The sequence below is a fragment of the Pagrus pagrus genome, assembly GCF_965226575.1.
Source record: "Pagrus pagrus genome assembly, chromosome: 13".
Lineage (NCBI taxonomy): Eukaryota > Metazoa > Chordata > Actinopteri > Spariformes > Sparidae > Pagrus > Pagrus pagrus.
Window position 1 is genome coordinate 3,985,240 of NC_140197.1, and position 13,113 is coordinate 3,998,352.

The 13,113-nt window shown below is 39.1% G+C and overlaps 1 protein-coding gene across 1 annotated transcript; it reads left to right on the forward strand.

Annotated features, from left to right (window-relative positions):
* Window positions 1-1,111: 1,111 nt before the first annotated feature.
* Window positions 1,112-6,377, forward strand: LOC311267775 (uncharacterized protein; the record flags this gene model as incomplete). The annotated part of the gene is made up of 5 exons (XM_084371005.1): window positions 1,112-1,202; window positions 2,573-2,674; window positions 2,862-3,038; window positions 4,820-4,945; window positions 6,193-6,377. Exons 1-5 carry the CDS (start codon window positions 1,154-1,156, stop codon window positions 6,375-6,377), a joined length of 639 nt encoding a protein of 212 aa, XP_084227131.1. The 5' UTR covers window positions 1,112-1,153.
* Between the last annotated feature and the right edge of the window lie 6,736 nt (window positions 6,378-13,113).

Below are 13,113 nucleotides of genomic sequence, written 5' to 3' on the forward strand. Positions count from 1 at the left end.
TGCCAAAAACTGACAGCCACTGAACATACAGTTAGGAAATAATGTTGTGTCATCTACTTTTTACACATTATACTCATTGCCAGCTACTTTCCTTTATTAAAGAAGGAAAGCAGAAGGAAGTAAAAAGTAAAAACAAATCGTATACAAATAATAAATGCTGTAAACATCACATTTATTAATAAAGGTTACTTTGTTTAAGTAATTTTTTCCTTTATTTTTTAATATCATGATAAATATCGTACCGTGGACTATATATCGTGATGATATCCTACCATACTGAGTTTTTGGTATCGTTACATCCCTAATATATAACAATATATAAAATAAGTAATAGAAATATGTCAAAATGTGTGCATCATATGTGAATGTTCTTGTTTCCATCCGAGAAGGCGAGGGTGTCCCAAAACTTGTCAGTGTATTTACCATTTCAATATGGAGTTACACTTTGTCGAGGGGTCGGTTCAGAATTGGGTCTTAATTCATGCTTACCTGTTCAGATCAACCTCACCACAATACATGTTTGTCATTCTGTCAGTCTGGAAAATGTGTCTGCATCCAAACAGTTGTACACATGGTCCATGTTTATTGAACACCAGCACTGTGTGAAACTGTTGTTAATGAAGAGTGCAAGTCATCCTGACTGAAACCACTTTGTTGTCACGAGGGAAAAGTCAAACACAGCTGTTAGATTCTATCTGCTTCAGTCAGGTCTATCTGTTTATCTCTAAATCACATTGTCTATTCTTAAAGTGTTCCACAAGCTCTCACATTGAAAATCAAGATTAAGTGAAGAAATTCATAGATTTTCCAGAAACAGCACCATTGACTTTCACATCAACCTCATATCAAACTGACTGCAGGAGCTTTTACCTCTACACTAACACGTAGAATGGCTAACTCTTGGGCCTGAGACAGAAGAAAACAAGAAACCTAAATGATCAGATAATCAGCAGTTAAACTGGTTCCATAGCTGACAGGGTGTACTGTAGATATGAAGTTCAGGTGCCACCCAGGGACTTTTCTGGCATTATCACTTGCTCGTAGAAGAGGACGATATCCTTTTTGATTTCCTCTACAAGGAGCTCTACACAACTGTATATAAGCTCTTGTGTTTCTGCCTTGAAACACCAAACGGCTACCAACTGCATCCAACATGAAGCTGATGCTGACTGTCTGTCTGGCTTGTGCTCTGCTCTACACAGGTAACTTACTCTGATACTTACAAACAAACCTCTGCATCAGTACAGAAATGTTTTGTTTGTTCTTTTCCAGTATTTTTTGATGTATTCAAGGTTTTTGGAGGGTTTTTTCAGGGTTTGTATTTGTCTTTTTTTTTTTGTTTGTTTTATCCACATCCTGTTGTACCAAGTTCACTGCTTCTTTACATTTGACATTTGAGATAATGTTTAACTAATAAATGTAATGTGTCTAATTGCGGGAAGAAGTTAAAGGGATAGTTGGGGTCTTTTGATGTGGGGTTGTATCAGCTCTTGTCTTGGACATTTTTGATGTATACCTTTAGCAAATATGGGCTACGGAAGACAGATAATTGAAATGTTACCTTACTGGTCAAAGAATAAACAATATTAATATTTATAGCTGTACAGTGAGTGTGTTAGTATATAAGACAACAATCATGTTATATATGATAATGTGCACTGAAGATAAATAATAGAATATGTAAATCTGTATATTTGATTCGACTGATTTGATTTCATGTAGAGTCATCATGACTTTTTCAACCTAAGCACCCAACAGTATTTGTGACAAAGAAAATTATTTTAATGGAATAAATCTGCAAATTGTGGTGCCCTGACCTCCCTATTGTGCATTATCTGTAAGGTGGGATAAGAGCTGAAACTTATTCTAGCTATTCAAGGTTTTCATTTATTTGTTATTCTACAACATAGAGTTGTCCAACGAAATGCAATTTGTTTCCCTTTATTCTACACAAGAGTGTTGTGCTGATGATGAATTGAGGAGTCTCAGCCTGGGGAGTGAAGCTGCTCTGTAGTCTGGTACGACAGCAGATACTTCTGTGTTTGTTGTCAGATGGCAGCAGGGTGAACAGACTGTGGCTGGGTGGGTGTTTTCTTTTAGTATCTTTGGGCTCTGTATAGACATCTCACTTCACTGATGTCACTGATGCTCTGGTGGTTTTAATCACCTGCTGTAGAGCCTTCCTGTCCTGGGCCGTGATGAACCATGTCAATTTGTGATGTTCCCAGTCAGGATGCTTTCTATCGCTAATCTGTAAAAGATTGTTCTCTGTGCACCACTCTGCAAGCTTTTCAATTTCCTCTGGATATGAACTCTCATTGTTGTTTATAATGTGGCTGATGATGGTGGGATCGTCCACATATTTCACAATAGAGTTTCTTGATGTCTGGGAGTACAGTCATGGGTGTACAGTGTAAACAGGAGGGGGCTGAACACAAATCCCTGGGGGGCTCTGGCGGTGAGCATTAGAGTGGAGAATGATATCTTTAGTTGCCCTGGTGATCTGGTCTGTATAATTTAGAAATATAACAGAAATTAATTGAATTTTTTACATGAACTTGTTTACTTTCAGCTGAGTCGCTGCACTGCCTTCAGTGCACCGATGAATCATGTTCCAACTCAACTTCAGTCCTGTGTCCTCTCACGAGTACAGTATGCAGAACTATCACTTCAGGTGGGTGTCAGGTACTCATAACACTGTCTATTCAAGTTAATTTACAGCAGTGATGAAACATCAGACAAACACAATGACAGTTTCATCATGTTGTGATATATGGGGGAGTTTTGTTAAAAGATAAGCTGAGTGAGTCTGAATTATTCCTTTTTACTATCATTCCCATTTATTCCTTCCTTCCTGTTAGTGAGGCTGACCAATACGATTGCTAGTGTGGTGGTGGAAAAAAACTGTTCGTCGCTGCTGTCCTGCATCACTCCCAACAACGTTGAAACTGAATGGTCTGTGAACCGAGGTTTTAAAAAAGAAGCCTTCACACAGATTTGCTGCACTACTGATGACTGCAACCTCCCGACACTGGCTGGTAAGATCTATTGCTACTGTTAATAAGTTCATAAAGCAGTCTGTGACCCCACTGAAGCCTTTGCACTTGCATCTCCCAGACCAGTGCTAGCTTGTTTCACAAGATTCTTGGGGGGAAAGTCATGTTTAGGTTAATGTGCTTCTTTACTGTGTTCTGAAAAAACATGAAACTGGTTTAGTTCATAGATAAATAGATTTGTAGCCAATAGTGATGGTATGTAGCCTGCTTCCATTCTCCACATATGAGGTGAGGATTGTTTCCAAAGATTCAAATTAAAAGATTCACTGTCACTGACATTGTTCATTATTTCTTGGCTGAGCGATTACAGCTTTTAAAGAAATATATTGAGACATTTTTGGAAATATGTTTAGTCACTTTCTTGAGAGTTAGATTTGAAAATTAAAACCATTCTGAAGTCGATACATTATGTATGAGGCTATGGTCACACATACGCAAATACAGGAAAATCACCTGCTGGTGCTGAATGTGTCAGTTTGTTATTTTCTAGTTTTCTAAGGGGACAACCACATGCACTTCCTTCCTATTGGTTGTGACTTCACCTGGGCAAAGTTCCCCTGAATTTGCGTGTGTGACTTAACACAGCATAAAAGCTGGAAAGAGGGTAACAGCTAGCCTGACCAACACCTCTTAAATTCACTCATCAACACAATATACACAAACTGATGTGTAGAAATGTCAAATTTGCCGTTATGTGCCAGGACCATTATGTCTCCACTGTTTCTTCTAATGTTTTTAAATAGAATCCTCCAAGGGATTTTGGTTGTTTGTTTCCTTGGAATACTCCAGGAAGTTATAGCTTGAGCTTTAGAGGTGGTGGGTGGATTTTTTTACTTTTGACCTCTGTCCTGAGTGATCCTACCGCAAGTGAGCAGCACTAAGTCCGCAAATTCAGACGAGGGAAATTGATGTAGACAGCATTTCACAAAGTTGATAAAGTTTCTTCTAATTCAATAATTCAACTTTTCAAGGGAGTCTGGAGACTTTCTCCACGGGTGACAAAGCATTTTCCTATATTGGTGACTGTATTTGTGAATTTTGACATGTTGACATGACAGCTCTTAAAAATTATGTGTTTTGTTAAGGGAGTCTGGTGATATAGTGGTTACAAGTTCAATGGTTAGATCAGGAGTAAATGACTGTGTATTCACAAACATCTGCTGCTTACACTGGCAGGTTAAGACAGTCCAAACATGTCGTTTACATTATAGTGGAGCACATTGAAACCAGACAGCAGTTAATCCATTGTGAATATTATTGTGGCTTCTTCTTGGTTTTTTCGTGTAGGATATCAGTTGAGTAGGCGGTCCTTCATTGGGCCCAGGACATGTGTGTACACACTGCTAAAAGAATGTGATCATATGTGGCCCAGGCCACCTCTGAATGTGGTCTAAGTGGTCGGATCTCAAATGCGTCCACGAAATGTCTTTGGGTGTTCACAGCTGTACTTAAAGTTGTCCACTTGTGAACGGATCACTCAGGACGGATGAAGATGCCAGGTCTGAACAGTGCCAGAGGCAGGTTATTAGCTGTTAGCTATTTCCTTTCTAGCAGTCTTTACACTTATCCATTTAAATTTAAGAGTGATATCCTTCCTCTCATCTCTGTAACTATGACATTTTGGCAAATATGCTTAAGTCAGTGACAGTTTATTGAAATGAGTTCAGTTTGAGAACTGGCGTTAAAGATGAATCTGTATACATGTAGTTACTAGACTTCTGGTTATGTCTCCCTCTCTGTTTCCTCCTGTCACATGTCTCCAGTTCCCAATCTTTTAACGAATGGAAAGCAGTGTCCTGCATGTGCAAGCTCAGCTGACAGCATGGCAGGAACCTGCAACAGCACGCTGTCCTGTGCGGGAGTCGAGGACCGTTGCTTCAGTGGCACCAGTATGTCCCCACAGTAAAATGATTGTTGTGATTAGTTTGAGGCTGTTGATGTTCATGCTAACACAGCAAACCATTCTGACCTTTATACACAAGCAAAGTAAGTGATACTACTGATAAGAATAACAATACCAATAGGAATTCTAAATGTTATGACTGGCCATCATTTGTAATCAGTGCATTGTAGGGCTGCTCTGAACAGTTTGAAGCTGCATGCATAACATTGACATTTAAATTCTAAATTAACATCAGATATTCAGAAGCTGTTTTGTTGTTATGTTTTAATGTATTCATTTTTCGCATGTCTATTCATTCTGTTTAAGGTTAAGCTACACTAATATTATAAGTATTATGTGGACACAATGATGGAATGTAACTAAGTACATTTACTCAAGTACTGTACCTAAGTAAATTGTGAGTATTTCCATTTTCTGCTACTTTATACTTCTACTCCACAGTTTGGAGACAAATATTGCACTTCACTACATTAATTCCATAACCTTATTTACTGGTTCCTTTATAGATTGCATGCTTCATTAGGGCCAAAGTAGCACATTTAAATTAATGTACATTATCAGCTTAAAAAAAACACTGAATCCGATAATCAGTCCATCCATAGTACACAGTATATACATATATACAAACATGTAAATATATGGTTATAATTAAAGCTGATAAATGGACCTGATTATGAAGCCAAATTGCTTTCAATGACTGAAGCGCAGCATCTACTGATACAGCGGGTGGCGGCTTGCTCCCCTAAAATTGGTTTGCAAAAAGTGCACCATGCTGTTGTCACGCTTACAGTATGACGTCAGACTGCTGCACCTGGGTAGAGCCACGCTGTGTAGAGAGCCAACAATATCAAATCTTCTGTTTTTGCTCACAGTATTATTGTTGGTGTTGCAGTCACAAAGACAGTGTTAGCAACATGGCTACCGCTAGTAGCCTGGCTACTGTCCAAAACAAAAAACAACCGTAACAATCCCAGTTTGACTGAGAAACCCTGATCTCAATGCTGAAAAAGGTTTTGGTAGTTACAGATCTAGTGGACAGAATGCTGGTTTTGAGCCGTCACATGTCCTGGTGGTAAGGGGAAACACATATCAACATGGGAAAATGAAAGCGGGGCTCATAGAGAACCAATCTATATGAAGATGGTGTCATTTTTCTGCAGCATTACACTGTACATCTTTCTCATTCTAATGTGTAATAACTCTTCCCCTCTTTCTCATGCCCTTCCTCTGTAGCGATGTCAAACTCTACAGAGGTGTTGGAGCTCGGCTGTATATCCAGTAACCTCTGTGGCATCCCGCTCGTCCTGGAAGCTGTGCTTGGTGAAAACGCTGTGGTCACCTGTGGAGCACCATGGACCATCAGCATCAGCGGCATGCTGCTGACCTTTGCTCTCACAGCACATACAGTCATTGTTTAGACTCTAAATTCTGTATTCTCTAAACTTTAGCAAATACACATGCTCAAAAATATCTCTGTAATGGTTCATTCAGTTACAACAGCGTTCATTAACTGCCACATACACAGATAACATCTTGCACATGCATAACAGCACACCCATATACACACACAAATATGTTATCATACGGAGAAGTCACAGACTCACTCGCAGACACTTATGCTTCATGAATGAGTCAGTGATAACTATCCAAGCCAGGCCAAGCAGGAAGATACAAGCCGAGTGAAAACTTGTCAGTCAACTCTTCACGTCAGAGACATTAACAGCCAAATCCCTGCCGCTTGGAAAGTGTGAGCGCAGTCTTGACGAGTGCTTCTGTGTCCGAGATGGTTTATGACATAACATGCTTCTCTGTGAGACACACCAAGGCCATTTAAACCAGCACACTCATTTTCCAGAATTTTGGTTCAGACAATACTGTACATGTGTGATCACTTCTTATTGCTGTGTTATTTCTATAATAAAATGACTTCTAAGCTTTTTCCTCATGTTAATCATGTTAACCACCTCTTTGCTTTTGTCAAAAGGTCAGGCCTCATTTTTGATGCAATGCATATTCTTCATTTTTGATGCAATAAACCTTCAATGTATTTATATTAAAGCAACATAGTAACTTTCTTTATCTTAAAATAACAGCTTCAAAATCACCGTACAGTCACATGTAACAGTGTCTCTCTCCTGTTTCTTCAGCAACGTAGTAATGCAACCTCAGTGGAGGCGTTACAGCATCACAAGATACAAGTTTTCAAGACATAACACTGTCATGATGTGATGAGTTTTGTTTGTAGTTGGCACCTACATTACGTCTGACAAACTGTGACAGACCTAAGGTTTCAATCAATCTTTATTTGTACAACGCCAATTCACAACAAACGTTGATTCATGACACTTTGGGCAGGTCTAGACCATACTGTCAAGTTCATTTATTTACAGAGAGTTTTTTCCCTATTTTTATTCAAGAGCACAGCACTCAGATATTCCCTGCTTGTGCTTAGAATTGCTCTGCTCTCAGATGTTTTGTGCAATAATACTGTCAAAATTCCCCAACCGATAGAATGCCAGGTGGAGTTTCGTCCCATGAAATGATCCCTGCTTCATTGTGGATGCATTTGCTTTACTACTTAGAGCATCTGGTAAGGGTGCTATAGGGGGACATTCAGTGGCTAAACTGCTGTGATCGTTCCAAACTTAGCTGCATTTTTACAGTTAATTTCTCCACAATAACTGCTTCTAAAAGAAAAACTTCGCCACCACACATGTTTAAGTAGGAATCTGATTTGAAATTTGGGAGAAATCAACAACACCTGTGTTGTGTTCCACCATTTCTGCTTCTGTATACCACTAGACGGCACAGTTGTCAGGCAGATGACAATTTTTTTGCCTAAACATCCTGCAACATTAACTTTAACTCACCATGGACATGCAAACTCTAAATTAAAAAGGAGCACAGGTCAGATGGAGTTGCAAATGACTTCAGTATGAGATCACAACTCGCACCGTGCGAGTTACAGTCACAAAGACATGTAAAAAAGTGTTTACCATTAAAAACTAGATGACCGTGTGATGAACGTGAGTTGTAAATCGTAGTAGTAACTGTTTAAACCCATGTGCAGCGTCATCACCTTCACCCGCACTGGGCCAAAATCTCAAATGAGATGAAACACAGGAAAATTATACATCCATTCATTCATATTTGAAAGTGAACCCAATTTGATGCTGGATCGACCACATCAAATTTTATTAGGCACCTAAAAAACACACCTGGATAGGTCAGTCACTTGGTAGTGTGAAAGTTAACCTATGGACGGTTAGCAAACATGGTCAGCTCAGCATCAACAGCATGCAAGGGGTCAGCTCACTTTGAGTTCAGAATTTTTCTTCACTAATTTAAACACTGTAAAATGTTCAGCATGAGAAGGCTGTGCTATCCAGCCAATAAGTAAATTACTGATAACTGATGCTCTATCATAAGAAAGTAAACTGCAGTGTCGAATTACATTTCAAATTGGCTTAATTGTCTGTGTAAATGACTGGAACCGGTGCTGCTACATATGTTTAGTACAGTGTGCCACTTACATGTAAACCTATAACTGATGGCAAGCAAAACATCTTAGAGAAAAGCCTGGTTCTGATGGGTTTCATTCCAAAACACAAACATATATTTCAGGAATAAACAAGACAGACAACTGTATCAACAAAAATGTTCTGTTCTGTAAGAAAGGGACTTAAGATAGCCAATAACTCCAATGATTTTTCATCATGAGTTTTATATTCAGGAATCATATTGTCACACAAAGAAAGGTGCCAATTTTCACAAATGGTAGAGATCTCTTTTTGAACAAAACATGTTTTAATATCACCAGTTTATGGACTTGCAGTATATTTCAGAAAATTTGGCAGCAATATTGTTTTTCATTTAGTTTTTCATGTAGCTGTGTATTTATATTGCAAAGCAAAATCGATTATCAATTTTAAAGGAAAGCTTTCATTGTGTGTGTGTGTTTTGTTGTTTTTTTCTTCATACTGCATTGCAATATCCTGTTTAAAGTGATGACTTGGACTTGTGACCAAAGACTTCTGAGTATCTCTGATATGAATACTTTAACTTTTTTCCATATCATCAATCAAGAGCCAGAACTTCTGGAATAAACACCCAGATCAGACTTTCAATTACTGACAGGAGGAGAGCTCAGAGAGGACATTTTAACTTTTGTAAATGTTTCATTTACTAACCTGACTGCTGCAGCAATCCGTGGAGGCGACCTCCAGTGTCAGGCATCGACCTCTCTCCTCACTCTGACTCTCTCCTGGAAGTTAAATTGTTGAACTTTGTTAGAAACATTTATGATAATGTAAGTACACAACTCAGCTAATACATATAGTCTAAGTCTAGTCTTTTTTCTTTAGAGATTATAATGCAGGAAGCATACATAATATCATAGCTTTAAATAACTCATCACAACACAACAGTAGAGAATGATAACTAATCTCTCTTAAAACTTCCAGAAATATTACAAGGTTCATATAGTTTAATATCATTTATTCTTACATCATGCAGACTTACTTTCACACACATGATTTCTATAGTTACATTTTGCTGCAGTGCTACTGTTTCCCATTAAATGTGTTGATGCATGTATAACAAGCAACACAATGGTTTACTTTCACAGATGAAAAGCTTATTTGTTAAGAAATCTCTGGTTCTTTTAAAAAGTTGGAACTGGAACTATATTTCTCAAAATACAACCCCCGGATCTGGAACACAGATTCCGTCTAGCAGTTTTTGGAACTGCAGCAAAGACGCTTTTGTGAAAACCTGATCAACAGCCTTCACACAGGGACACAGATTCACAGTAGAAGTGTTGATTCTTTCAACAAAGGTGGAAATGGAAACAAAAGACAAAGAAAAACTAAATGATCTTTTTATGTCGTGATCAAGAATTCACTTCTTTGTTTTCTCAATACCAGGAGCTAAAAAAAACTTTCTGAACAGATGACCTGTTAAAGATAATTCAACAGTATAACAATGTAAAATAGAAACATTTTCATTGCTGTATTACCAGCATAAATTTTCTCCTTTTTATTAACTGACACATATTGTACCCACACTTCTCCAGGCAAAGATGTGCTGAATGTCTCCTGACACACAACACATTCCTCAGCCTTGCCCTGGGAACCTGTATGTACGCTGGTTTGATAAGAGGAGAGCCTTTTTCTTGGAGCTTTGGATGACTTCTCCTTCTAAAGCCGCCTTCACAGGAGTGAAATGAATACCATGTCTGTCAACATGTATCTAAATTTACAGGCACGGTCATAATTAATTTGCTTTCCATAAGGTGGCAGCAGGCATGAAGAAATGACCCTGAATAAGTTCCCCCTGTCGTGGTTTGATGGGGCATTGATTCATTTCTTTCAGTTTGTTAAGATGTTTATTACTCTGCTACAGTGGTTCTGCTTTTATGACAAATTTAGGAGCACAAGACAAGCAGAAATCTAGCGATAGTGACAAAATGAATGCTCTGAATTCCACATGAATGAATGAATGAATAATAATAAATACATATTTTTTATTTCAGTTACATATATCTTGACAAACAAAGATTATTTCACACAAATTTCCTCACAGTCAATAACTGAAAAAGGAACAGGCTGCAGCCCAGGGCTTATTTTTTCCTCTCCTATATCAACCAAAAGCTAACCCAGAATACCAAAGAAACAACATTCTCCTACAGAGTTTATGATCCATAATCACTCCCAACGATGTTGTTTACTCAATTTCAACACCATTTAAATTCAGTTCAGTTCCCAATTAGCCCTTACACCACTGAAAAGACTATTTTAGTGTAGTAATAACACATTGTTTTAAAAATATTAGACAAAGCTCGAAAAGAAAGACAAAGCAGAAACAAAGCTCTACTCACCTCTTCCTGCTCTTCACTCTGTGTCATTTCTAGGCCAAACTTTTGTAAGGTGATGGACAACTTTCGACTCCTAGACAGAAGAACTGCTGTCATAATAAAGCAAAGACTTCTAATCAAGAATGTCTGCTATAAAGTTGCAAATGGCACTGGTGAAGAAAAAATAAATATAAACTGCTCTAAATGGGTGAAATCATGGATACAACAGCAACAGGCTCAAGGGACTTTCCCTTTCTGTCTCAGTTTTCTTCTCGTGCACTGATTTGCTTCACTGAACAGTGATTTCTTTCACCAGTGGGCTCCGCCGCCGATCCTGCATGCTCAATTGACGACCTTGACATTGACAATGCTTGATTCCTTTGAGTCCTGCTACATCTGTTTTGGAAATGGAGTGTTAATGATGAATTGAGGAGTCTTCCAGCCTGGGGAATGAAGTTGTGTTGTGCGCAGACTTCACAATGGAGTTCTCCTGATGTCTGGGAGTGCAGTCATGGGTGTACAGTGTGAACAAGGAGGGGTCTGAGCAAGCAGCCCTGGGGGTCCTCCGGTGTTGAGCACGAACAAGGAGGTGCGACTGCCAATCAGAACTCTCTGGGGTCTGCTTGTGAAGAAGTCCAATATCCAGTTGCAGGGTGTTGTACTGAAGCCCAGAGTGTTTGGTTTTCCAATCAGCTTCATGGGTGAGATTGTGATGAATGCTGAGCTGAAGTCAACAAACAGCATCCTGATGCAGCTGATGCAGGGAGGGACACGAAAGTGGGTCCGTGCCAACTCGTAGCACAGGGAAGGTGATCGGCTTGGGCAGTAACAAGGTATTTACTGTGTATCATAATATTTAGAAATTATGAAGCTATGATTTCCAATACCAAAAATACAGACCCTGCTCTTTCAATTAAACTGATACAGATTAGCTGCATTGAGGAGATGTACTGCATAGCATGCACCACCAGAGGTCAGTCTCTTCTGATGGAACAGGCACCTGAGCTGAGAAAGATGGTGACTGTAAGCGGTGGAAATAATGTTACAGGACTAGTAAAAAAGAAAAATGCCTTCCATCCCTGTTTTGGTGTATAAGGTCGTAAATAGGAAGTAGAATGTGTGAAATAAAACAGTGAGGAGTCCAATGATGTTATAGTAGTGCAATGATATACCAGTGGACTGCTTTTCAAAACCTGCAGTCTATATTACCCACGATGCAACTTAGCCACTGAGTGATATCACTTGAGGATATTTATCAGATTACATGCAGCTTCCTCTAAAGCCACAAAGACTTTCACATACACAGTAGCACTCCCCAATACCTGTTAACACACTTTAATGTGGAAAATTGGTAGAATTGCCCTTTAAAGCAGTCAATGGGGAACTGAAACAAGTGAGTGACTTCGCAGATAGGCTGTCAGGTGATGCTTATGTGACCAGCTCATCCATCTTCCCCCTAACAGGTCAAGTCAACATCAGAGCACAACAAAATAAGAGAGACCAGCAGCAGGCCCAGAGGGAAAAGCTAACTGTGGCCAGTCTGCTGGCAAGAACAGTGGATGCAACAAGATCAGCTGTCACTAAAGTCGAGTGAGCTGGTTGTATATATGCAGGAGGATGGCATCGATATGGAGGAACACCGACTTCAGTGGTTGAAATGAAATAAAACATTCTTCCCTTTGTTAACTCTCTGCATATGTGCTTAAGGCAATGAAAATGAATATTCAGTGCTGCAGGTGTAGTGTATATTCATGTGTATGTGTGTTAAGCTCCATCTCCAAGTCAAGTGCTTCTCCACATTCATCATTAACCTATTTAAAGCATTGACGTCATGACGTGTCAGCATGTTTGAGTGCGCCTATGTGCATGTGTGTCTCAGTGATGAGGCAGATGTGACATTGTGCTGTTCATACATCCACGCGATTACAACTCCAGAAAAGACAGGACACTGGTGCGTCATTCAGCTGTGAAAGCGTTTCTGTTCATTCAGCTGAAGCAGTGGGAGATGTGGAGACTGGTGACATAGTTTGAATACACTGCGCTTCGTGAAACAAGATAAGATAAGATGTACCATCATTGATCCTCCACACGAAAAATTCAAAAATGCCCCGGCACAGATATAGGGAGGAATTTTTTATATTCTTTACAAATCGATTGAGGAAATCTTTCAGTAAGTCACCAACTCGCTCTAATTTCTTTAGAGATGATATGGATGATGAATAGCCTAATAATATTACTTTGGCCATTAAAGGAGATGGGGATGTTAGACCATCACGTTGATTTATGCATGAAATCATTTT